Source organism: Pteropus alecto, unplaced genomic scaffold (assembly GCF_000325575.1).
Source record: "Pteropus alecto unplaced genomic scaffold, ASM32557v1 scaffold589, whole genome shotgun sequence".
In the NCBI taxonomy this organism is placed as follows: Eukaryota; Metazoa; Chordata; class Mammalia; order Chiroptera; family Pteropodidae; genus Pteropus; species Pteropus alecto.
Window position 1 is genome coordinate 311,053 of NW_006442514.1, and position 27,880 is coordinate 338,932.

Consider the following 27,880-nt stretch of genomic DNA (forward strand, 5'->3'; position numbering starts at 1 on the left):
ATTGGTAAGGAATATGAGAATGTAGAAAAGCATATCTACATCTATGTAGAGATAGATAGATGATAGATGATGATAGACAATAGATGATGATAGATGATAGATAGATAGATGATAGATAGATGATAGGTAGATAGATAGATGATAGATTATAGATACATAGATAGATACATAGATACAGATATAGATACAGATATATAGATATAGATGTAGATATAGATAGATGATAGAGAGAGAGAGAGAGAGAGAGGCTTAGAGTGGTAGTAGTGTAAATGAACAGAAATAAGCAGATCATAGATATATTTTTAAGCTGTAAATCACATGACTGTAGGCCTGGGGAGTAAGGGAAAGGGTGAAATCAAGGATTATTCTATTTTGAGCATTGAGAGTATGGTGGGCCATTTATTGAGATGGAATGCACTGGCTTAGAATATGAGCCTACTTCTCCAAGAAGTTAAACTGGATCACAAGATGACCTAAGATGAAGTTAAATTACTCCTGGTGGACATGACAGCTATTTGCCACCAAAGCTGCCTCCTAAGCATAAAAGCCTGGCATTTATGACAATTCTCTTAATCCAACGCAGCTTAAACAAGCTAAGACAGACATGAAAAATCAGCCCACGTATAGCAAAGTGAGCGACTTCTTTTAAGGTTTCATTGTAGCATCTTTTATGGACCAAGTAGCCAAAACTACTGGGCTCCGAACCTCTGTTGGAAGACAGAGTTCAAAGTGATTATATCAGAGACTGCTAGCTGTTCCGTACAAATCTACTTCCGTTTTGCATTGGAAAAATAACTAGTCCACATTTTCCAGACTCTTTTGGAGCTAACTGTAGTCATACAACTGAATTCCAAGTAACGGAATGTGATATTTGTAGTCTAAGGCTTTTAAAAAGTGAATAGACACCTTCCATATTATTTTCCTGCTTCTGTAGATGAATGCAGATGATGACAAGACCCTAGGATATAGCAGAGCTATAAGCTGGTCATATCCTGTGTCCTTGAATCACCATATAAAAAGAGAATTACCAGCCAATCAATAACACCTACCTTATACTGTTATTTGAATAAGAAGTAAATATCTGCTGTGTTTGAGACATTAAATATTTTGGGGTCTGTTGTTACAGCATCTAGCTTTACACTAGTAGCCCTAGCATGGAAAAATTTCAGGCCTAAATTTTTCCTAAATCTTTACAGTCATATATCCTCAGCTACAAGCAATAGTGAAGATTATATATAGGAAAAAGGTAGATACCTACATGCAGTCATGTCTTACTGATATTCTGGACAACCCCAGGAAGCAGAGAATGCTTGGAGCACCTGCTTTAGCCAGATAGTCATCTAAATATTTACTGGGTACACATGTACTTCATCCCTTCCATAGTATTTTCCTAGCTGGTTACGATCAAAAGTTGAAGAGTTCAGTACATCTTGTCTCCCAAGATTTTTGTTAGTACTAAATCTGGCATGAAACCTTAAATGTTTCGCAAATGTTTTATGTACTAGCAGTTCAAGGAAGAACCAAGATTTTAAATCCCTGCCTTATCTATAGGCTGCTTCTTTAAATAAACCATCCAAGGATTCTTTGAAAGTAATTGGTGGGACAGGAGAAATTACCATTTTTCTTATGTGAATCACTTTTCCAAGTCTGGCAACTGGAGATTTTGAATGATTGTGGGATATGTACTTAATAATAATCATAATAGCTACCATTTTACAAAGAAGCTACATGTCAGGAAATGTGCAAGATGCTTTACATGCATTATCTCTTTTAATCCTCATCCAACACTGGGAAGTAGACATTAAATATACCCCTTTTACAGATAATGAAAGCAGGACTCAGGGAGTTGAGGTAACCTACCCAAGTTAATATAGCACTTAAAGGTAGAGCTAAGAATTAGATCCTTCATGTGTCTTTGACTTCAGAGCCCATAATTCTACCATTGCATCATATGGTTATATCAAGCCAATAGCAATCCTGCAGGTTCCCTGCACTAATTTATTAAGGGCTCTTCCTAACTGCTGGTGTTAGTTACTTTGGAGAAAGGATTGGAATGTATATGAAAGAGGGTTTCTCATACCATTTCAAACATATCACTTGCACTTGATTTGATGAACTTAACATCGCCAAAATTTCCACAGGGGAACTTTTTCAGCCACACCCAATCACCCTAAAAAGAAAAGATAGAGAATGGTGATGAGACTTAATTGCCACCAGATTTAGAGAACTGTCTTTTCTGCATGAAGGATTTATACTTAGACCATCAACCCAGACTTTGTTCCTCCTCTCTCACCTGCCGCCTCCTGGACATTCTGTATTCTGAGCTAAAAATAAGGTCATACAGAAGAGTTAAAAATTCCAATTAACTAGAGATGGAAAAACAAGTGCAGGTACGCAGACCCCCAGAAAGTGCTAGGTCATTTCACTTATTCATAGCTAAGTGATGTAGCACCGGGTTCCCCGTGATTAATGGTGATGGTTGGTTGTTGCAATTCTCACTGCCTTGAGGCATCTGTAGCTGGAGATGTAGTGTAGCAAATGTTTCCTGCATTTACCTTGGTTCATTTTTCTCTTGTGAGACAGGCCATTTGGGAGGCCTCTTATGCTTTAATCATGAATTGACTGGCTTAAATATAGATTAAATATTATTTTTATTTGTATGCACAAATGTACTACCATAGTAATATGAGTAATCTAGAGTCTTTCAGAAGTCTATTTCTGACTTTTTAAATACAAAATAGCTATCTCTGAGGCTGCTGTCAAGTCAAAAACAACAATTATTTTATTGTCTTCACTTTAACACCAGTGCCTTCTATATATAGAGCCTACAAAGATTCATCAGTCATCAAACCCTGTTTAGCTTCTGCCCAACCCAAAGTTTTTCCCAAATTTTCAAAAAGCAATACAAATATGGATTTATTTTTAATAATAATAATGATGATGATGACAATGAAGATGATGATGCCTTACATTTGCACAGTGCTCTCTACTCTTCAAAGTGCTTTCACATCTATTACTTATAACCTAGAGATTCCATTTCAGACTGCACCAATTTGTCATTAAGTAGAAATAATAAAGCAGAGAGCTCTGTGCAGTGAAATTCCAAGAATAAGAGAGTAAAACTCTCTTATTAAAGAATATATCCAGCTGTGGCACTTCATCCAGAGACCTGCCAAAGGCAAAAACGAATAATGTGAGCTGCAGGTATCTGAGTTACTCGCCCACACTTCGTTAGAGGGCATCTTCTAGCCAAGGAGCTCAAAACTCTTTAACTAAAGGATAGCCATTAGAGGCCTTCAGCAGCTGAATAAAGCTGTGCCAGCCAGGCTCAATGCCCATAGTCCAGTGATCCTCAGTCCAGGATCAATACCTGGCAGCAGCAGAATGGTCAAAGCACCAAAGGCAGCCTTTCTGGTCTTGTGCCCAGCAATTCTTCAAGTGTAGTCCCAGTCCAGCTGCATCATGGTCACCTGGGAACTGATTAGAAAAGCCAATTCTCTACCTCACATTTATATTACTTAATCATAGAAGTCATGAGGGCCTGACATGAGCTTGAAGTTTTAGCCTTCAAAGGACTTTGCCCTTTAGAAGGGTCAAAGACTAATGCTTAAGCTGAATGAATAAAACTCTAACTGGGAATTTACAAAATCATGCAATGTGGGAGATGAACTAAACTAATGGGCAATAAAGCTTTCCCAGAATCTTTGTAACTATATTACTTGGCCCACGGTCAATCCTAGCCAACATGGTACCATTTTTGCTAATTAGAAAAGGGTGCTCTCCCTGAAGTGAAAAAGAAATAATTACATGAGAATATTATTTTACAGCCTGTGGCAACCCTGCGATATTGGGCAGCAGCCCTGGCTGTAAACTTATACACATGTACCACACTCTTATTTACTCATACATCCTCCAGATACCAAGTAACACATTTCACTAGCAGCATGAATACTTTGCATACCACCAAGCCCTGCCAGCCAGGTGAGGCCTCTTCACCAGGTTTGGAGTCAGGCTGTAGAGAAGGGCTGAGAAGCTGAAACTGTGTCTCCAAGAATATTAGGCAGGAGAAAGGAGTGACCTCAAGGAAACTCCTGGGACATAGCCAAGATAGCACACAGCCAGGTGCACATATGTTTACCAGAGACTGTGTATATGCATAGTTCAGTGTGCTGGTATAAATGTAGATATGAGAAGGTCCCCCACACTTCATTCCAGAACTGGGCTGGGAGGCCAGAATCTCTTTGACCACTTCTGCACCATTCTCATATAAGTTAGAATATGTCTACAATGTGAATAATAACTTCTTATATGTGGTGTCCTTATGTAGTGCACAACCTGAACATTAGTACTGGTTGCCCTGACTCTGCCTATACCCAGTATCTAATATGATCTTCCTGGAGCCACCCTATTACAGATATGGGTTAGCTTTATCTATGGCTATTAGCTTTTACAGATAATTAAGCAGAAATTTGTTTCTGCCAAATCATTAAATTTAAGAGCTGGAAAGGATCTTAAGTATCCTTAGGCCAGTCTTTTGTATTTTGATAAAGGAATTGAATCCTGAAGAGATTACATGACTTGTCCAATGTCAGGAGGCTAGGTAGTAGTAGAACCAAGGTCTTCCATCTCTCACTTTGGTGCTCTTTACTTTCATGGGCTTTCTTTGGTTTAGGGGATTTGCGTGTGTTTAAGATTTAAATAATTCTCAAAAACTACATAAGCAAATTTTTATTGAGTCTGTGTATGTCCTACTTCACAAATAATGAGGATAAAGGAAGAAATGGGCAGGTTATCTTTACCACACATACACTATTTGTTTTGTTTTGCCCTTTTCTTTTAAGAGAAAGAATGATAAAATACTTCACTCATCATTTGCTTTTTAATTAAGAGGAAGAAATATCAAACTCTATCCACTAAAGTTTTTAGAAGTAATTTAAAGTCCATCTGTTTTTGCACTAAGTAACTAAGAGTCAAGAGAACTAGATCCTAAACCTGGCTCTGTCTCAAATACTGAGGTGGCCTTAGGGCATCTACTTAATTAGCCTGAGCTTTAGTTTCCTCACTGATTGATAGAGCTGGATGACTTAGATGATTTTTTAGGTCCTTTGCAGTTTTGATGATCTGATTCTGTGATGAGAGAGAGAGAGATGTTTGGTGGGAAGGAGATGGATGGAGAAAGAACTATAAGGGATATAGAAGAAGGTGAGAAGATAGGGGAGAAAACCCTTTGGGAAAGGGAGATGGATGTGGATGGTGTTCAGGGTAAGAAAAAGAAATGAGACAAAGAGGAAAACACAGGAAGAAGTTGAAAGGCAATAGAGTCAGAGAATGAAGAGGAAGGATAAGTTCAGTGGGTTCTCTTGGACCACCTGACCCCTCTCCCCTAGACAGTGGCTATCAGAACAGATCATGATGTGCTCCTACTGCATCTGCCATTCACAGCTCTTTCTCTCCAGCAGCCTACTCATATGGCTTTCCTTTCACATCTCATAGAGTATCTATGAAATAAGGTCTGATTTTTTTTTGTGCAATTCCAAAAGGTATGCACCTGAGTGTACAAAGTATGATTTTGTGTCAGTGTAGTACAATGTTATAGCACATCCTTAAAGAAGCCTGTCCTTTGCTATTAGGTGTTTGCTACTCCAGGAACATTTTCTGGAACTTCCAGGTCACTCAATAGCAATTCTTATGAAAATTTGATTTATTTTAAACAGAAACTAGATAACAAATCTTCTTTAAAACACTCCTAATAGAGGACCAGTTCAGAAGGTACACTGGACCTCTTTATTTGATCTGTTGATTCGATTAACTTATGCTCCCTCTCATAGACCTCTTTAGCTCTAGCCAGGAAGTTTTCTATCTTCAGCTATCTTCCTTAGCACCATTCCATTAGCCTAATCTTGACTTCATGGTGTGATATTATTCTCACCAACACACTTTTTTTTGTGTAGGCCCCCTTTGGCCTACACAGTTCAGAAATACTCATGATCTGCCTGACCAACACTCATTGTGGTAACTAACTTAACTCTCTGCCTCTTTCTCAAATGAGAAAATATCTGACAGATACAGATTTTTATTTTTCCCTTCTCGATTCTACACTATCCAACTCCACCAAATAAAACATACCACAATTCAACACTAAATTCTTCCAGAGAATCAGAGAATCGTAGCATATTCAAACTTGAAGAAGCCTCAGATATCTCATAGTCCAGCAATTCTCAACCCTATCTGCACATACAGGGAAACTTTAAAAAATGCCAATGTCTAGGCCCACCCTACACCAACTGAATCAGAGTTACTAGGGGTGGACCCTTGGGCACAGGTATTTTTTAAAGTTTCCTATGGAGATTCTAATGAGCAACCAAAATTAAAAATTTTGTTCAACCCCTCATTTTACAGATGAAAAAACAAGAGACTGCCTTAGGTGATTGAGATTTACTTCAGAATATTAGAAGTGTCAATATATTTATAAAGTCATCAGCCCATTCCATTTGACATTCAAAAACTATGTGATTATCTTGTCTTTAGTCTTTGAGAGAGTAGAGCTGTCAGTTCCCCAATATTTCAAGTTTAAACTTAAAGAAAATCTCCTCTTTGATTAAATTAAGTCCAAGGCAAGATCCAGAGATTTCCTGCCACAAATTTAAGTCAAAGCGCTTAGCTACAAAGAAAATATATACCATGCCAATTTTGGTATTTTAGGCCACTGTCGATTATTTATCCAATGGAAGAGAACATTCACTTGGAAAACTCAATGTGGTAGATAATCTAAAAACTCATTCTGTCCTGTTTTGGGCTTTCTTTGTAGTTACTATTGAAGTTGTGAGTGTTTGATGCTTTGGGGAGTATCTTCAAACAAAACAAGGAAACCACACTGGGAAGGCTTCACTTAGGAGGGACAGAAAGGCAGTCAAGTTTTTCTTTTACTCTCTGCTTAACTCAAAGAAAAAAAAAAAACAGTTCATCTCTCCAACTGAAGCAAGATTTTTTCTGGTTGGCAAATTTCAGTATCTTAGAACAAGGGGTCAGAGGTGGCCTCTTAAAGCTTGAAAGGCAGAAACTTAAGTAAAATAAAAAAGATTTATATTTTACATAGAAGAGAGTAACTTGTTACTCCAAGAGTCAGTACAGGCTGAAAAAAATAAATGAATAATTAAAAATATTTCAACAATATCTAAGGAAAACAGGTATAGAAAGAACAACAAGAATTCAAAGGGATAGGTTTGCCCTGAACTCTACGCAAACATGTCTCTAGATTTCCCATCACAAACAGTTGACTCAGAAAGTTATTTTTTATTATTATATCTATGTCTTCTGGAAGGAGTGACATGACTAAGTGTTTGGGTCACAGACTTTTTTCCACATGTATAGTAAATACATGGAGTTGAAAAATCAATGAAGTTATAAGTAAGTAGATTAGTTGCTAAGGAAAATCATTGTAAAAAATGTCGACCAAAGAAATCCATAAACAGATAACGAACAAAAAACTTAAAATTACCAAAAGCCTCAATATTTTTGCCCAAAGACTAAGTCCTAAGTCATTAAGTCCTAAGCCTCATTTTTAAAACCCAAGAAAGCAGCAGATTAGATAGCTGTCGAATATCCTACCTCATAAATTGCTACATTAGAGTTGTCATAGTTAGCTGGAGTTAGACTCCCTGAAGAAAAGGAGAGCCTTGGAGACCTTCCACTTTGGACCTCCGAAGTGATCTGGAAGCTTACACTGGCTCGACTTCCTCTCTGTGAATGGATTAAGAAACAAACGTTATGAGCAAAATTCTCATGATTTAGGACAGAGCATTGAGCTATGGTGTATGTACTGTGTTTATCTTTTTTTGTTTTTACTTTTTATTCCTAAGAAAGTAACTATATGAATTGAACTCTGCAAACTTGAGATTGATCAATTTTCCCGATCCCCCAGCACTTTTTTTAGGTCAGTGTTGGTACCATGCTTCAACTCCATATATGACAAAAGAAAGTAAAGGTTTGTAGGTACTTCCATCTCCTAAAAAAGATTAGAATCATAGATTTGGGAGGTAAAAAAGGACACAAGCCATAATTTATTCTGGGACCCTCATTTTATAGACAAAAATGGGGAAAACATAAAAATCTAACATTTTGAAAAAATCGATTGCTGAAGTAGGACAGAATACTACCTTTCTGACTTTTAAGCCTGGCTCCTTTTGTTATTCCATCTTGAATGGAATCCTTTTTTGTGCAGGCAAGATTAATGGCAGAAGTTATCCCAGAAAGTAATAAAATGGTGGAGAGTGAGTAGATCATCTACCCATGATTTACAAGTCTAATGCTTAAATAGGCCAAATCCCCTATTCCTTTATTTGTTAACTAGTATACACAAATATGGTAAGGAAGGGCTAGGAATGTACAGTTCAATGACAAAAGGAAGAGTTTTCTGTTGTGTATGTTAGCTTTTAAAACTGAACATCTTTATCTTCAACTGAACCTGAAGACTTATTTCATATGAAGAAATAATAAGTCAACAGGTTCCTCATATTTTTCTCCATGTCTCCAAATATGCCTATTTTTAGAATTACAGCAATTCAGAGCTAGCATTTACATTTGATAATGTCTATGCCAGCTCCCACCCCCAACTCCAACACCCTTCTTTTACAATGAGGAAACAGAAACCTAGAGAGGGGTATAGGGACTGGAAGAAGAATGTAGATGTTACATTTTATGGCATTGTGTGCTTTCTACCATATCATGCTTTATTTCACTCTTGCTTGCCAATAAAAATTAATCTTAAGTACTTTCATACACTCTGCCTTTAATGGTCTTTGATAAACTGAAGATCACTAGTTGATTTAGTCCTGAGTTAAGTTCATTCTACCAACGCTAGACTATCACAAAGTTTCAAGGCAATAGTAAACTATATCCAGACCCCAATGTGTTGAAATCCCAACAGCTCAAGATTTAGACAAGATGTAAAACTTGAATCTTCACATAACCCTTAAATCAACCTGAACTCTCTTCAACAGAGCAAAGCCAGAGAGAAACCTACTCCCCTTTCATTCTTTATTTCCTTATATCGGCAAGAGCACCTGAATCTGTATAGTGAGATATAGACCTTTCAGGAAGGAGAAAGCAAGAGAATGTGCCAAAATCCACATACATTTGGGCTTCAGCTTTACTTTCCTCTAAAAACTTCCTTTCCTGACTTGACTTCTACTGAACTGCCAATTCTTCTAGACTGAATTAATTTTATATTCACCAAGAGTTTACACTTTCAGACATTCCACTTGGATGGGATTCTTGGCTTGGCTTCTTGATTGATTAGACACAGCCAGCTGCAAGTTTGTGACTACACAGCAATTAAGGATAATGTATGTTCCCCTATCTTTTCCCATCAGCATCCTTGATACAAGCCAAGTATCAACAGGGATCTGGAGGCCAAGAGCTATGTTCTTCTAAGATAATGCCATCCTTTTTCACCTGGGCCAAAATAGTAAAAAATAAAAAGAACATTCCCTATAAGACTATCAATCTCTGTTGCTATCATTTTTTCTCCTCATATGGTGAAAAGTGGTGATTGTTTCTTAACTCTCATAATGTAGAAATTTATGCGCAAATGAAAGAAAAGATCTATCATCATGAACAAGATTTTAAAACCCTAAGCACTGTGTTCATTTGAAGGTAGCATTATTCTGCTGTTTACAGTGAAATTTGTGAGAAACTATGAAAACCAAATACATTTTTTACTTCAGTAGGAAAGAGAGAAGAGATAGATGGAAGCTCCATAGACATTACTGGACTATTGCAAGGACTAAGTAAAGAAAAGGCTAATCCAGTCCAATATTGAGCTATGTTTATTGTTTTGACATTTTAGAGCCAAAACTTCTAGGCAATTGATACGAACTGTCATTTTGACATGGATACCACTAAAGAAGTAAGGATTTTAAAAATTGGTTTATTGCTTTTGACCAAAACTTCACATCACATTTGGACAATAATTTCTAGCCATCTGCTTTTACTACTAATCATCCATTTCTGTACAAAAAAAAATATTTTTCACAGAATTAAATATTTCTTTTTATAGTATTGTGTTATCTATTGGAATTGCTTTAGAACTTGCATTTTAGTATCTACCCTTTCTAATTAAGGTGGGAAATTTCATAGAAGATATATTGAGTGTGGCAAAAACAGACAAATTCCACCACCATAAGTCCCAGGGTCCTCTGGTGGCTTCAAAAAGCGACACCAACATTCATAAGTTTTTATGGCATGAGGGTGAAATGTAGCTTTCAGCCAGAGTGGTAATTTTGGCATTCAGCAATTCATTTCCAGTAACACAATATCAACTTTACAAAATGATTTTAACAAGTTAAGAGGGTTATGTAATTGAGAATTAAACAAAACAGCTGAACATTTATTCCAAATGAGTAGGCTATTGCCATGTAAATTCATTCTCACCCAGCCAACTAGTTAATGCACACCTTTCAGTGTCACTTTAGGCAAATGATCAGTTTGGCCACAGAATTCTCAGATCTGGTATACTAGTAAATGGGGACAATATGATGTGTTTGCACCCTCTTTTACATTCTGCTACCACCATATTACAATTTTCAAAGAGTAATATTTTTATTTTGGTCCTATAGACTGGGGACAGAGAGGCACACTCTCTCATTGCTAGCTGCATTTGACAAAATACTTCCTCACACATTCACATATTCTCTTTTCTCTGCATAGGATGCCTCTAGGGGCCAGGTAAATAATGTAAATTGATGAGATAGGCTGAGTATAAGACAATGGAGAGTGATGGTAACTGTATCAAACTACAGAGGGCATACTTCTTCCAAAAAGGGCACCTACTACTGAGTTCTAGTGAATTATCACAGTGATCCCCAAGGTTGATAGATCTCCAGCCTTTAAAGAACACCCAGGAATCCAGATTTTCATTTATAATCTCACAATTTCAAGATTCTGACTACTATCTTTTATAACTATAAAGGCAGACAAAAGTGGTTGACAGTTTGTGATCTATAACTTAGACAAATCTTATTCTTCTGTCTTTAAGACATAGTTTGGGTGCTGGGTCTTTGAAACACCTTTCTCCACTGATCTGTCTCCTTTGAAGTTCTACCATATTTATAATGTGTTTTGTGCAACATGGTATCTATTGACTTTCTTGTGTGGTATAATTTGCCTTTCTGACTTGACTGTAATCTCCTTGAAGGCAGGGACTACATGCCACCTCTAGTGCAGGGCCAGAGTATATTAGCAGGCACTCAATGGAGATCACCATTTACCACAAAATCACAACCAAAAGAGAACCCCTGGCAAAACTCAACTGGCTTTCACTGGTTGATTCATTCATCAAACTTTTATACTATCAGCACCTATTATGCTATCAGCCCCATGCCAGGTGGTGTGGGCTAACATCAAAAAAAAAAAAGATATACCTCTGCCTTTGAGTAACTAGTAATCAAATGTTGAATCCAAGTGTACAAGAAAGAGATATATGAAGTCAAAGCTATGTAGGTGCTCCAAGTGCACTGCATTGCCTCCACAAAACTGTTCTAAGACAGCACTATCCAATAGAAATGTAACATAGGCAACATATATAATTTTAAGTTCTCTACTAGGCACATTAAAACCTAAAAAGAAAGATGAGATTAATTTTAATAATAGATTTTATTTAATCCAATATATCCAAAATATTGTCATGTTGACATATAATTAAAATATATAGTTTTTAATTTAATGAGATATTCTACATATTTTTGTACTGTGTTCTAAATTCAGAGTGTACTTTATTCTTACAGCACATATCAATTTGGACTAGCCACACGTCAAGTGCTCAATAGTCACCTGTGGCTTGTGGATACCATATTGAAGAAGCAATAGAAAGAGAAGCTCCTTACCTTACTGCCAAAATGGGGATTGATAAATGTCACATCTTCCAAAGTCAGTAGAATTCTATTGGGTCCTTTAATCAACTGGATTTTATTTATATGATGCCTGAAACAAGCATAATATGAGAGGGTCATAGGGGGCTGAATGTTTTGCAACCCCAAGAAAATTTGCCGTATAATAGAATTTTAAAAATACACAAGATAATTGAGAGAATAATCACACATGGATCTTTACCATGGTATCCACAGCAATGAGAGACAACAACTCTGTCCTCACAAACCTGCTAAGTTATAAAGACCAAAGGAGAAAAATGAAAATGCTAGTGAAGAGATAGCAAAAGGGAGGGGTGAGGGTGCTGCATGGGGTTAGTATCTGAGACTAAAAAATGGTGTTCCCACATAAAGGGCACATTCAAAAAAATCATTTCTCAATACTTTTTACTAACTCAACACCCTTTTCATATGCCATAGTATATATTCTAAGAATACCAGGGGCAAGAATCGTTAACCTCCATTTTATAGACACAAAAACACATTAAAGAAATAAAACAAAATTAAGCAAATTGTGTGAGATGCCCTAGCCTGAGGCAGAGCTGGAACTAGAATCCTTGGTCCTTGGCTGTGGTCCCAAATTTCTGCCCACAAGACCACTTGTCTTACAAAGTTGTATCTATGCATTGCCAAAGCAACAGGTTGAAAAGTGGAAAAATTCAATCAGTTGGTTGCTTTGTTTACATGGTTCCAAACAAGTGGGCTGACTAGCTTTTTTTTTTCTTTTAATGAATGAGTCTCTTGTGTGAGCATTACATAGACACAGTTTAAACCTGATTCTCTCTAAGCATGCCCATTAATTTGCACTAAATATAATTATATCCTATAAATTAATTATTTGACACATAGGAATTTATGATGTCTACCCACATAGCCAGGCGGGTCATGTTAGCCGAGCCAACAGGGCAATTTGAGGACCTAAAGGGAACCTTGAATTAGTCCATGTGATTATTTTCTTCTGTTTTGTCTTGGGGCTCTGACAGCCTTGGTTTGGCTTCACTTTTTCCATAACCCCTTAATGGTCACCCTGTGGAATGTATTAAAACTGAGTGTAAGAGTGGGAAAAACAACCACTGAATCAAAGTGCTTCGTCAAGTTGTTTTAAGAAGTCTATAGTGTCACTGTAGCTTTAAGTACCAGCAACCCAGTCAGTTTTTCTCAGTGATTTCACTGGTTTGTAAACAAACAATCTGTTGCTAATTGTCTGCCAACAAATATGTCCCTTATCACTGTGGGAGTTGCTGCCCTGCAGAGAAAATTAAAAGAGCCCCATAGTGAATTCTTGGGTAGAGCACATGAATCTTTTGGCAAAGTAAAGCATCACTCCCTAACTTATCTGTTTCATATGTGTAGTGAATTGTCTTAAAGCAGGCACACCTGTCAAAATAATCATGCTACAGAATATACTCGAGTAGAATGAGAACTAGACTCCCAATCCAAAGACCTAGGGTGTAATGCAGATTCTGTCATTAATTAGCCAGATGACCTTGGATAAATAATTTAACTCTTCATGCCCCAGTGTACTTATCTATTTAGCAAGATAATTGTCTTTGCATTACCCGCTTTTACATAGTTGTTTTGAAAATCTAATGAGATAATGTATGTGAAAGTGCTCTGAAAAGCATGAGGCACTCTGAAAGTATAAGGGCTCATTATTATCATTATCATCATTAGTATTACAAAGCACGGGAGAGCTTTATAGAAAGGAGAGGCAATCTGGTTCAGAAGAGGGAGAAAGGAGGAGTTCAAAGAATCCCTTGTTTTGGGGTAGTTGGGTTCTTTACCCATCTTTCTTTCTGAAGAAAGAAATTAAACAATCAAAACACAGAAAATGAAGGAACAGAGAGTCACTCTCTTGCAAGTAATCACCATCTATTACAGAAACTCATCAGCTGCTCAGCTTTTCTGATTGCAGCCATGGTGGGAAGAGAGAGGGAGGTAGGCAGCAAAGAGAAGGCGTCTTTTGTGCTTTGTTAGCTGAAGAACCAAGAATCAAGTGACTTTGGAAAATGATGTGCTTCTCTCCCATCTCTGAGTTTTCTGTGACCACTTGAAGCATCAATTGTCTCAAACTGATGTCCCTCTCCAATCATTTTCATCTCTAATCATGTCCCTCCCCGATTACTTTTTTCTCCAGTTCTTCTTTCCCCATCAGCCCACATTCAAACAAATCCTCTCCCAACCTCCTGATTTTTTTTTCTTTTTTCCTTCTCTTATCAAAAATTGAAGATTGGGCTCACTCTAAGCCCAAAGAATCAGTTCGTTCTATGGGAAAGATCAATGAGACCAGTCATTTGGGGCAAGGGGGCAGAGTGGGGCCGGGGGTGCAACTAACATAAGCAGCTGAGTGACTCCATTGTCCACCTTGCCATAGAATGTTCTGACATTGAGTAGCCTGAGGCTATTACTCTTTGAATCTCCCTGGAGGGAAAAGTTTTTTGATGAAATGACATTTATTTTCACTAAGTATGTAATGACATTAATTAAATACGTTATTCTTTGGCAGCAGCTAAATTAAAGACATTAAATTTCTGTTCTGAGCAGAAATATGTCACAGTCAACGAAATTAAAAGAAAAACTTCCTTTGAACTAATGTTTTTTATTAAGTGTGTTTCACCAATTCATAAGCTACCTACTACTCTGTGTGGCTTTACCAAGTTTCTAATTCTGAGGAGGTTTTATAATACTGTTTTGTTTTTGTTTTTGTTTTTCACAGCAATGCCAACATATTAAACACTAAGAGTAACACCTGTTATAGTTTCAATCCAGGGTTTCACAGACATTAGAATATCAGAGATGGAAAGTTTCTTAAAGATCATCTAATCCAATTCATTTATTTTACAAATAAGAAAAATCTGGCCAAGAGAAGTTTAGTATATTGTCCGAATTTATACAGCTACTTAATACACTTAGACATTTTTTCTTGATCAAAATAGTTCCACTCCATTCCCTACCAGGATCGTGTCACATTGTTATCAGGACCACCCTTACAAGGAAATGAAAAAGGTGTGGTTCTCAGGGTGGAAAGGGTAAAGCGTGAGATTGTAGTTTTCATTTTTTGCTTTCCCTAAATCATCCTAATACCAGGAGACTTCAACCGTCAAAATGCAAAGATTATTTTTAAAAGAGGGTGTCATATTAAGCCATCTTTAGCCATTTATCCCTGATTCTGATCAGAGTAATTGGTCACCTATTAAGGGATCTGAAGGAGAATGACAAAGACTTGATAATAATGATGATGTTAATAATTAACTAGGATAGCTTTTTTTTCCAAGGAAGAAAACCAGTAAAAAAAATCTGGGCTATGATACTTTGGGCAAAAGGCATGAGTATCAAAGTGATGATTCTGGGTTCCCAACAATCAGCATGTACCTGGGAAGGAGTTGAGATTTACCATTTGTTGAGCACCTACCATGAGTCAGATACTGTTCTAGGTGCTTTACTTACTTTAGTTGATTTAATCTCTACTACAATCCTGTGAGTTAGTACCATGATCCCTAAATCTTAGATTGTAGCCAAATCTACCTAATTCTTGGAACTTGTTAAAATACTCCAACTCCATTCCCTATAAGTTCATACCATTTGGGGAAGGAGGTGGTTATAGGAGATGCTGCCAGTGGAAAAGAGAACACAGATGGAGAGTAGATAGGCCCTAAAGTACTAGTTCTCTTATTTCACCATAATGTTAAGAGCCAGATTTACTCAGGCAACAACGCTGACAACACAACTGAGGAAGTTATTCTTGGCATCATGAAAACACTTCGCCCTAAATGGGGCCAGTAGGGATGGTAAATCACTATGGAAAAAATAAAATCAGTGGGTCATGTAATGAGACCATTGTACTATAACATGACTTCCTGGAAATCAATATTAAAAAGGTTATTATGGGCTTACATTTTTATATACAAAAAGAACAAAAATTTACCTTATAAAGTAAGCAAATCCATTAATAGACACCAAGGCTATAAGCAAAGCAAGGCAGATCATCACGGCAAAGGCAGGGTCGATGCCTGCAGAGAGCAAGAGGAAGAGGAAGAATGACATTATCAGAGAGAAGCTATAAATAAAGGTCACAACAGAGCGACTCCTCATGCTTACTGGTGGCTCTAAAATCAAGCCACATCTACCCAACTTAATTCCATTTTTCTACAGCACAGTCTGTCTTGTTGACTTTATGAACACAGAAAGCAATTTCACTGTTCTGAAGCAAAACCACTCACCATTCTGAAAATAACAAATTACATGAATTAAGGCTGACCTGGGTGTTTCTTTAGAGGAAAAAGTCCACAAATGGAAAACTCTGAGTACCTTAATTTAAGCTGGATGGCAATAGAGTTCTTGAGAATAAATATGCTATCTCACCTGTGAAGGGTAAGTATTATGTTGCCTTCAAAAAATAAAAGAACTTTTTAATTCATCCGAGCCCACAGACATTGTGAGTTATAGATGTAAAACATGACACTTGTCCTTCAAAGGTGAGTCTAGTTTTGATAGTGTTTTCATCAGAATATAAAATTGTCTGTGGAAAATCTAAATATTTGGATGGATTACTAAAATTTCAGAAGGAAATACATGATGAAACAAGTAAAGAGGCAGGTGTGGTATGTCATGCTAAAACAAAATGGAAACCAAAGACCATTTCACATATATGCATTTGGTTTTAGAAGGGTGTGGTGTACACTTACATGGGAATAATATGGATGTTTCTAAAGTTCCCTTCTGGCTCTCAGAGATTTGATGGTTTCCTCTCTCCCACAAGATAGAGGAGTTTCATCAGTCAATCAAACTGCAAATATTTATTGGATGCTGACCATGTTGGGCAGTTGGGGGTGATAATCCCTGCTCTCAAGGAACAGTCTATTTGGGAAGGGGAAGCACAATCAAAACACAAGAAACAATTGAAAAGCAATTTTGTACTAAGCTGTGAGGTACAGACTTTTTTTAGTTCAATGAGAGTTCAGAGAGGGGAGGGTATACATATGGTATTTCTGTGGGACCTAATCCACAGGATTTGGATATATTAAGGGAAGGACAGGCGATCTTTTTAGCAGGGAAACAATCACAGCCTACAAAAGACCAAGTACTTTTAAAACAAGTGATGGCAGCTTTTAAATTGTGGATAATTATTCAAGGCTGTGAAGTACCTCTCATTATCCATATTATTTTAAATTAACTACATAGAGTGCCAAGATATTCATGTCATCTGAATGCAAATCATTGATTCTATGAGTGTTCTAATATTAAAATATGCCTTCCTCTAAAGAGGTTCCCTTGTAACCCAAGCTGAGCTATTAACTACCAGTGATTTTCCATTCCTTACCTCCTCGGCATATCTTCCCTTCTGCAAACCAGCATTTTGCATCTGCTTGAGGGGGCCTTCCACCAGGGAAGTGAATGTGGGTCCCTCCGAACCATAGCAGCTCCGTTTCCATGTCCACAGTGTAAGTACTATGGAGTTCCCATTGTTTCCAGTTGGTGTCCAGGATTACATATTCTGAAATTCCATTTCCATTTGAATCTGTCCTTATCAACTGGTTGAATCCATAGAACTGCATATTTCTGGAATGCTGAACTAGGCTCGCAGCACTAGCCCGTCCATTTTCTTTCATAGCATTATTCATGGCTTTTGCGATAAAGTAAATTGAATTGTAGATGGTTCCAAATAACGGTGAAACCTATTTTTAAAAATTACAATTACCTCAAGCACTAGTCGCCCTAGAGTAATCTCAGAGTGTATTCCAAGCCTGTGTTCATTATTATGGGCTGCACGTCTGAGTGGAGGAGAGCTATGAAGACCCAGAGGAAAAAAACAAAACAAAACAAAACAAAACAATTGTTTCTGAGGACTTGCTTGGTTTCTCCCCTGAATTTTTCTGTTTTTCTCCCTCAGGTGTTCACATCTTTAAATATATCAAATATGACAATTTTATGAGCAAACCAAGTCATACACAATATATTTTTATGTTTCTAAACTAAGAAAGTGATTTAGTGTTATAAAGGGCACTAAAAAAAGTATGGGATAGACAAGAGGCACTCAAAGGGAACTTACCAGGTTAATCACTGGTGCATTATGCATGGTAAATTCATTTTGCTGGCACTACTAGAATGGTAGATATGTGTGGTAAGACTGTAAATAATGTGTATCCACAGTCTATGTCTTGTCCTATCTCAGTTCAAAATGGCTATTCTTCTAGACACATGCTCCCCACAGACAGTGAACACTAGAATACAGTTTTAAACACATATCCCCACACATATGCATACAGACATGCATGCTAACACATATACACTCACAAATAGAGTCAAATGTTGCAGTATATGGAGAATGTGGCTTTTAATCAAGAAACTATATCCTATTGGTGTGTAAAGTGGCAAAGCTATGGTGAGAAGCCACTGTTAAGCAGTAAGACCGCCATCGTAGACAGCATGATTCTGCCTCCTTTATAAATATGATAAAAACAGCATTTGTGTACTATGCCTGATGAACTGCTCTTTAAACTTTGTAAGTTTATTTTTGGAATAAACCTAATATTTCCTCCCATAAAGGTAGAAAAGAAGAGTGAATAATCCCTCCCTCCTTCCCTGTACACCAGCTAAGGTTTCATGGTTTTCTATAACATTTCACTTCTAGGATGGAGTTCAAGAAAACTGTGGTCATGCTATTTTACTGAGCTTCAGGGAAAGCTGATACTTGCTACTTTTGTTTCACTAGGTCTAGGAAGCTATCTTCCTGTAACAACATTCATCTGAATTAAAGGATTTAAAATTAACTGAATCATTTTTGTGTTGGAAATAAAAGTCAAAATGCAAAGAGGTATAGCAGCTAATGAGACACTGCCATGCCTTATTAATGCAGAGCAGAGGTTTTTCGCTCCTGGCTGCACATTAAAATTATCTGAGGGTGTCAAAAATACCAATGCCAAACCCAATCCAGACCAACAAAATGAGACACTTTAGATTTTGAACCTAGTAATCAGCATTACTGAAAGCTCCCATATATACAGGGTTTAAAACCAAGAGCATAGAAGACACACTGGCCTATGGTCTGTTCCTAATAACAGAATGTTGGTCAAATCACTTATCTTCTCTCTCTGGATTTGTTTCTTCCTCTCTAAAATGAGGACATGGAATCATGAATGTTTAAACCTGGGAGATCATCTCGTCTAGCTGTCTTACTTTCCAGATAGTAAAGAGAAACCCACAGTAGTTAAGTGATTTGTCAAGGTCACTCACCTAGGCAATAAAATCAGGTCTATAACTGAGTTATCCTGTTTCTTAGTTTAGCATTCTTGGTTGAAATAGATGTTCCCTGTGGTCGCTTCTAGTTCTGAACACCTGTGAAATCTCCCAACTCTTGATCTAGTCCAAGGATCAAATTTAACTTGCAGATATTTTTGTTTTGCCTACATATGGGTTACTCTTTGTCTCTCTGATCTTTTAACATTGGAGTGCCCCACAGCTCGGTCCTTCATCCTCTCCTCTATACTCACTCTGGGGGTGATCTCTTCTGGCCTCATGGCTTTAAATACCATATCTATGCCATAAATCTCAGAGTTATACTTCCAGCTCAGGCCTCTTTCCTAAATCCCAGACTCATGTAGCCAACTGCCTACCTTGATATATCTACTTGGATGTTAAATTTTAATAGACCCAAAATCAAAACTCCTAATTTTTACTTCTAAATCCTCCTGCTTCATCTACAAGTTTTCCCCTTTTTGTTAAGTTACTCCATTTTTCCAGTTGTTCAGGCCAAAAACCCTGCCTCAAATAACATACATATCTAATAGCCCAGAAATCTATTCCTTAGTCTACTGAATTCCAATGATCATTCTTTACCACTCTGCCTTAACATGCACTATAGAAATAGGCATAGTGAATGGATGATATGTGCTGCCACAAAGACATCCACATTTAGTTGCCTAGCACACACTGACATCCCTTAAGGGGTTTTCACTAACTCTCCCTCCTCACATTCTTAGATGGTTCATTTAATTGTCTTCAAGATTTCTACAAGAGCCTGCCTCTTTTCTGGGGATTTAGTAGGTTATGACAATAAGTGAAGGCTGGAAGATGGAGTATAAAATCAATACTAGTAAAACAAATGAGTTAAAAACCACAGGGCAGCAAGCCCCTGAAAGCAAGGAGAATGCTAGTATTCTATTTTGAAAGGCAAAGAGCCTTCTGAGAAAGAGACTGCATCTACCTATGGCCAAAAGCAAAGATTGAGACCTGTAAAAACAACACAATCACCTCTGAATTGACCCATCTCACAGGGTTTTCAGCTGCCCAGGCTATGCTGCCCTTTGTGCTCTCTAATTGACCCCTGGTAGAGCTGACTGACAGCAATTCATCAGGATGACTGAAATCTGAAGCCTGTTCTTCAGGATTCTCTAGCCTCCACCACATACCACACACACACACACACACACACACACACACACACACACACACACAAATGCACACACACACACACACACACACAAAGAATTTTAGAGAGACCTGAAACCAAGGGAAAACACACACACACACACACAAATGCACACAAACACACACACAGTCACAAAGTATTGTAGAGAGACCTGAAACCAAGGGAAATAACATAGCTGTAGCAACAGTATTCATCTGCAAAAGAATGTCTGTCACAATAGCTTACTCTTACTGTGAGGGCTTGGGTTTGTGTTCTAGCTGGTCTGTGTTCCTGTTTCACCTATTGTGCCCTTTAGCAATGAGAACTGCCCCTTCCCATTAATCAAAGGCACACTTTATTAGCATTGGTCACAAAAGGTCTCTAGTTGCAGCTGCTTCAAATAATGAGAAAAAGAAGAGGTACAAGGTGGAATAAGAGAAGAAAGGACACTCTCAAAAACCCTCTGTCCTGGCTTCTGACTATAGCACCAAAGAAGAAAGACAGGATTGGCAAGAATTTCTGTCAGATAGATGCCCTTGTTAACATCACAGCCCAGAATGGTGAAACCGCTGATGACTCAGTCTATTGGTTTTGCCTGCTTATGGACCAGAACCTGAATGAATGAGTAAATTTTAAATAAATGAATGATAATTAAAACTCATCCTTAATTGTTATTCATTGACTTTAACTAGCCCTACTGTAGGCCTTTTGGAGCTTGTATCTAAGAGAACAAGGTCTGGGTCAAGAGCAGTGATATTTGAATTTGTTCGATTTAGTAGTTCATGCTGTCATTCAGTTGGTTATCATCAGTTTAGATTTACTGTATTTGAAAGACACAAAACTGGCTTCCAAAGAATTTTGTCCTTGGAAGCATGCATTAAAACATACCTGGCTTGGAATGCATCACTTGAAGGACAAAATGGCAAAATCACTTTTGAACAAAAAGTAGGACACACGCAGAGATCGAGAAACCAAAGGATAATTGAATTTCTATTATTAAAGGTAGTATCTCCAATAATGCATGATCTCAACCCTTGGAGTTAGCGAAGAGATGACTAATAGCCCAACCTGTTTGATATGATACTCATGAACACAGTACCGTTATTTTATATAGAATGAAGTACAAAGACAATTGTAGCCACTGCAAGTTGCAGGCAACCTTTTCTTACAATCTATCTGGTGGGCCTCATCCTGGAATGCTCCAGTCCTAACAACATCCCCTTCAGCCTAGCATCCTCCTGCCATGTACCCATATTTAGGGTAATGGAAAAAGTAGGTGCAAGGATCTTAAGGTTCCCTGGTCTTGCTGAGAAATCCAGAGGATTTCCTTTGCTTAGCCAAATAAGGGCACATTTGGAAAAAGTATCCAAAATGTGTGTTCCAGGAATATATATATTTTAGCCAATAGAATTTTATTGAAAACAAGGAAATACAATGAAAGAGAAAAATGCAGGCACTGAGGTTTTATCTCAAAAGTCTATTCAGTGCCACAGTATAAAGGTACAAGGTGATAATCCTTACCCAATCATCCTAAGACCAAATTAGGAAGTTTGTCACTGGTGTCCCCCCCTCATCTTTCTATTTTGATTTATTGTTCCCTTTTCATGGGTCTTCAGAGCTCTATCATCTCCTGTATCAGAGAAAAACAATCCAATAAACTTATTCAAATCAAAGTATTCATCATTTAGTAAAGTTATTTTGTTTGAGTAAAGCATTAGACATGGGACTCAGTAATTTTTTTAAAAAGGCTAATAATGTGTTGTTAAATGGTCAGGTTTTAGAATGGTCAGTTGAAATCTCAACTCTGCTACTTGCCAGCTGTATGGCCTTGGGCAAGTTACCTTGAGCCTCAGTTTCATTATCCATAAAATGGAGAAATTAATACCTAATTTGTAGGCTTGGTCTGAAGATTGGATGGGATCATTTATGTAAACTACTTTGTGCAGAGTAAGCACTGAATACACAATAGCTGCTATCGTTTGCATTTCAGAAGAGGAGCACAGGGCTCTAGTAATATCTCCCTGGAAGTGCAGTGTTCAAGTCCCTTGTCCCAGTCTTGAATTTGTGACCAATAAGTAATAGAGTCCATTTTAGACCCAGTGTATTAGCACCCTGAAATGGTAAAAACTGTTCCCCTTCATTGGGGAAAGATCTTGTTTCTCTTTTGTTCTCTATTATATCAGCTATACAGTGCCCATAGTAATAATAATAATAATAATAATTAACATTTATTGAGGACTGATTAGATGCCAGGCAAGCTCTTTATATGTGTTAACTCATTTAATCCTCACAACTCTATGAGATAGGTATTATTATTATTCTCAATTTAAAAACACAGAGCTTAAATAAATTTATAGCAATCCACTTTCAAAGCCTATGCTCTTAACTTCCATGGTATAGCTGAGTTTAATAAATGCTTGCTTAATTAATTAATAGACTGTGGTAAATTCACCAATAAAAAAATATCGTATACACCCTTTGGGAAATTATTTTTTCTTTATTACTTCCTGATTAAAGATAGTGAAATCAAGATTTTTTTCTTCATTCTCTTCCTCTCTAAAATCTAACTTCTAAACAGCAAAGAAAACAAGGGACAGAAACACTAAACCTCTATGTCTAATAGTATTAGCAGATGTCTGTAACCCTAAACCACGGAAGATAAAGATGGAAGGCTGTTACAGGAATGGTAACTAATTAAGCAGAGTGGAGGGCGATTAAATCTAAGCACTTGAAGAGGGGGCTATTGGTAAGCAACAAGCAGATGTGCCCCCTGAGAATCCCAGAAAGGCTTAGGAATTAGAGGCACTATGGAAGTGAGGGTGAAGCAGAGCTCTAAAAGAGGGAGAGCTGTTTGAATGTCTGTGTAAGAAGCAGTTAGACATCTGCCATCCCCACCTTACCAAGGAGATCCAGATCTCTGCAGGAAACAGGTTAAATTGATTCAGAGAAGCTCCAAATCTGGGGCACTTGACCCAAAGGAAGGTGGAAGTTAAGTGGGCCACAGAAAAGAGTAATGAAGTTAAATTCTTTATACTTAATGATGAGAATCCCAGTCTCCTTCCCCCAAAATGGTCTTAGAATACTGATGGCCAGGATTATGACTCCCAAGAATGAGATTGGAGCAATCTTCTTCTCTAAGGAAAGTGAGTAGCCAAAGAGGCAAGATCTACAACAATTACTGACAAAGAAAAAAAAAAAAGCAGCCAGTTAGCCAACTGCCCTATACTGGAACCCACTGGTCAATATGCCCGCCATATACATACACCTTCAAATCCTCATTTTAGAACTTCACTCTTAAATATGAATAGATCACCAAAATAACCAGACATTTAAGGAAAGCTTTCAACTTTAAATAGACTAAAACAAAGAAGCATGAAAAAATAGGAATGGAGAAAAACACAGAGCAGAAGAAAACATCAAAGAAATTGTAATGAGTATTGTAGAGAACTAGGATAAAATGCTATATTCATGAAACAAAGGCAGGATGTTTCAAAATAGAATACTCAAACAACAAGAACTGACTCTTGGAAATTAAAAATATGATAGCAAATTTTGTTTTTAAATCAGTAAAAGAGTTAGAACACAATATTGAAAAATTTTTCCAGGAAGAAAAACTAAAAGCAAAGGTATAAATAATACAAAAGAAATAATAGGACAAAAGATTAATCCAGGCACTCTTATATCCAACTAATAGTATTTCCGGAGATAACAAAGACAATGTTGTTGAGGAAATTATCAAATAAATAACATAAGATAATTTTCTATGCAGAATGATCTTCTAGGTTAAAAGGCCCCACCAAATATATAGCATAATACATGTCAGATAACATAATGAAATTTTATAACATCAAGAATAAAGAGATAATCTTAAAAGCTTCTAGGGGAGATAGGAGTGAAAACAGGTTAAATCAAAGGATCAGGAATGAGAATATTATTGGAGTACTCAATACCAACAATGGAAATTAGAAGACAATGTGCCATGTCTTTAAAGTGCTAAGGGAAAATGATTTTTAACCTAGATTTATAAACTTAGTCAAACTATCAATCAATAGTGAAGATAGAATAATGACTTTCAGATGTGCAAAATCTCAAAAATGTACCTCCTGTATACCTTTCTCAGAAGCTACTAGAAGAAGTGCTCCAATAAAATGAGTGTGTAAACTAAGAAAATGAGGGTCCCAAGGTTCACAAAATAGTGGATCCAGTACAGAAGAAAGGGAAATAGAATTTCCAGAGGGATGAAAAGATAAACGCTAGCATAATAGTTATGCAGCAGACTTAGGGAGCAAGTTTAGATTGGAATAGGAGGACAGATTGCTTCAGGAAAAACAAATGAAAATTATAAGGAATTTAACAGGTTTTGCGACATATAAAATTGTTTTGAGAGGCATCTATAGCTTTATCAGATAGTATGGAAATACTTAGAAATTCAAATTAAGGTAAACAAATTAAAAAGTATAGCAATTAGGAATGTCAGTAAAAATCTAAAGTTATATGTAAAATGAATTATTACCACATTACACCACGTGGATCAGCAATGAATGATATTTATATAGGTATAAGATTAAAAATATTAAACATAAATTTAACTAAAGATTGTGACATAACTATATTTAGGGTTTGAAAAGGGTAAAGAAGTAATAAGAGCTAACAACCCTCACTATAATAGGAAGTCAATAAATAATGTCCAAAATTGATTAATCAAGAGATCAGTAGCAATATGGTATTTAGAAACGTAGAGGTAAATGCTAGAGTAAAGAGCTAAAGACATGAAAGTGGTTGCTTCTGATGAAGTATGGGAGGAAGACCTAGGAACTCTGCTTTTTTGTTGATATAAATCTTTTAGAATTTCTTGACTTTTAAAACTACATGCATATATCACTTGTAGGTTTTTGCTTGTTTGTTTTACCTTTTAAAGTAGCAAGGGTATAAATTAAAAGAGGTTGCAAACCACTTCTATAGGCAATATAGCCTATATATAGAAGTTTCAGTTCTGTTGGAAGTTATTGGGCAAGAGAAAAATACAGACCTGTTTTATATACATTTACTACCTGTATCTCTCACTAGAATCTATGCCTCATAAGAGCAGGAACAAGTAATGGTCTAGTAAATGTTTAACAGCTTTATGAGGAGAGGAAATAGCTCCTAATTCTAATCATTTATCAATCTCTGTAGTATAAATACTCACTATGCCTGATTTTAAGCTACTAGCATGATGCTTGATTTTAAGCTACTAGCATGATACACTGAGTTGGGGAAAGATGCACATAATTGGCTTTGTGAACTGGTTCCATCATACCACTGAAAAAAAAATCCTGTCTTGTTCACTGTTCTATCTTGAGTTCAATATAGTGCATGGCACATGGCAGTTACTCAATAAATAGTTGTTAATCTGTTGGCTGGATAAGGAGAAAAAAACAGGAGCCTAAGGATAAGCAAACATTGAATTGCATAATTTGATCTGAGAAAATACCATTTGGAATTCTAAAAGCAAAATAATTTTTAAAAGCTGGAACTACTGAGAGACCGTCAGTAATCAGAAAACATGAGAGTAGGAAGCTGAATTCAGATTGTAATTAAAGGATATGTTACCATCAACAAATAAAATCATCCTGGCTCCAAAGGAGAAAAAGTAGAAAGGAAAGTAGTCATTTAAGACAGGCACTCTGTTAGTCACTTTACACATATTACTTTGTTTAATCTTCACAGTAATCCTAGAAGTTATAGATCACTAATTCATTTTACAAATGGGAAAACTGAGACTCAAAAAAGTCTAAGTAACTTGCCCAAGGACACACAGCTAGTAAGAATGAGTTAGGATTTATCCAAGTTTGTCTAACTCCTTATCATATGTTCTTTTTGTTATGCCAACTGCCTTCAAAAATACCTTTCATCAAGGTAATTTAGGAATAGGGGTGGTTGTTTATAACAAACGTGAAGATAATTGTCTCACTCTTTATCATTCTTTGGTTATGAAGGTATAGCCTAGGCACCTGCAAAGTGGAGGTAGAAATGCATACAAAGTAAGGGTAGAAGTGCAACCAAACAAGCTTTTTTGAGTTTTAGAGTCTTGTTTTAGCTCCATTTCCTTGAATAAAGCAGAGTGCAGGCTGCCTAGCAACCAAACTAATGGCATCATTTGTTTTTTGCCTTAGTTACTTTTGCCACAAGCTCAAAGAGGTTGGATCAAATATTAAGAGTAGAAGGTCTGTGTTTTTTGTATCAAAATACATGCTCATACATATGTACAACACACACACACACACATACACACACACACACACACACACACACACACACCTTCCTCCTCCCTGAATCTTGTGATTAAAATAAAAAAGATGACCTAGTCTGTATCTATGTGGTGCTATATCATTGGCTAAAAGTACAAAAATTCACCATCTTATTGTTTGCCTATAAATACACCAAACAACTGGTTTGAACAACCATTCTTAGCAATTCGAGGAATTCTTGCAATTATTGACCAAATTGACCAATTGTTTTCAGTTAAATATGTGTGTGTCCTAAAAGAAAGATTTATTATTAAACATTATCAGTGGCCATAAAGTTCAAATCCAGCACTGTTAAGATCACTGCTAGTCACTCTTTTCATTAGAACAAGAATCAGCAAAATCCTTTCTACCAATACTCAGGACAGAGATAAGTAAACCTAAATCTCCTCTAAATCACTTATTCAGAGAGAAAAGCAGTACACAGGATTAAAAAAGGGGGTGGCTTAAAAGGAAAATATCATGGAGAATGTGTTAGACACAATCAACTACCTTCCTGACAGCCTTCTTCCTTGCTAACACAATCTCAATTTTATTCACAGTTTTCCGGCAGTCATAGTACCAGTCACAATGGTCTCATTCCTCTTTCTAAATTATTGGTTTAGGTATGTGTATGGGACACAACTGTGACCAGGAATGTGTGGGCAAGGAGCTTCTGGGAAAGATTTCTTCACTCTTAAAAAGAAACACAAGAGAGGGACATTCCTCATTTTGTCCATAGACAGTTCCAACTGTATATGATGTCTGGAACTGTGGCAACCACCTTTGGACCATAAGGACAACCAGATCATGAGGGCAAGCTAGTATGCTATGGCTTGTAAAATGGAAAGATGAAAAAAACCTGGTTCATTAATAACGTCATTGAGCTGCTGAATAACTGACCCTGAAGCTCCCATAACTTTAAATTTTGAAAAAAAAATTACTTGGGTCATTTTATGTTGAGCTCTCTGTTACTTGTAGCCAGAAGCTTTATAACTAATACAGTATGTTAGCAAATGCTAAAACTTTTAACACTTATTTATGTGTCATTCTAAATACTGCTGAAAATGACTGCCTTCTACATCTGGCCTCCAACCTATAAAAACCTCCTCTGTATTTTTCTAATCTAACTGGCATCTTTGGCCTCCCCATCTTCCTTTCATATTCCTTGTCTTCTTTGTATTTCTCTTCTTTGTTTTTGTCTTTGCTCTCCATTTTTTTCTCTGCTTTCTTTCCCTCCCCACTCCTTGTCTTTCATCTAGTTCTTAAGTGGCTATGATTTG

At 36.9% G+C, this 27,880-nt stretch overlaps 1 protein-coding gene across 1 annotated transcript in view; it reads right to left on the reverse strand.

Moving 5' to 3' along the window:
• Positions 1-27,880, reverse strand: part of GUCY2F (guanylate cyclase 2F, retinal) — a 93,272-nt gene that overhangs the window by 46,804 nt on the left and 18,588 nt on the right. Inside the window, exons 4-8 of the mRNA XM_006922715.1 lie at positions 17,245-17,599; positions 15,850-15,934; positions 11,883-11,979; positions 7,609-7,740; positions 2,081-2,170 (exon numbers count right to left, since the gene is read on the reverse strand). Coding sequence (XP_006922777.1) covers positions 2,081-2,170; positions 7,609-7,740; positions 11,883-11,979; positions 15,850-15,934; positions 17,245-17,599 — 759 coding nt within the window. The remainder of the gene's footprint in view (positions 1-2,080; positions 2,171-7,608; positions 7,741-11,882; positions 11,980-15,849; positions 15,935-17,244; positions 17,600-27,880) is intronic.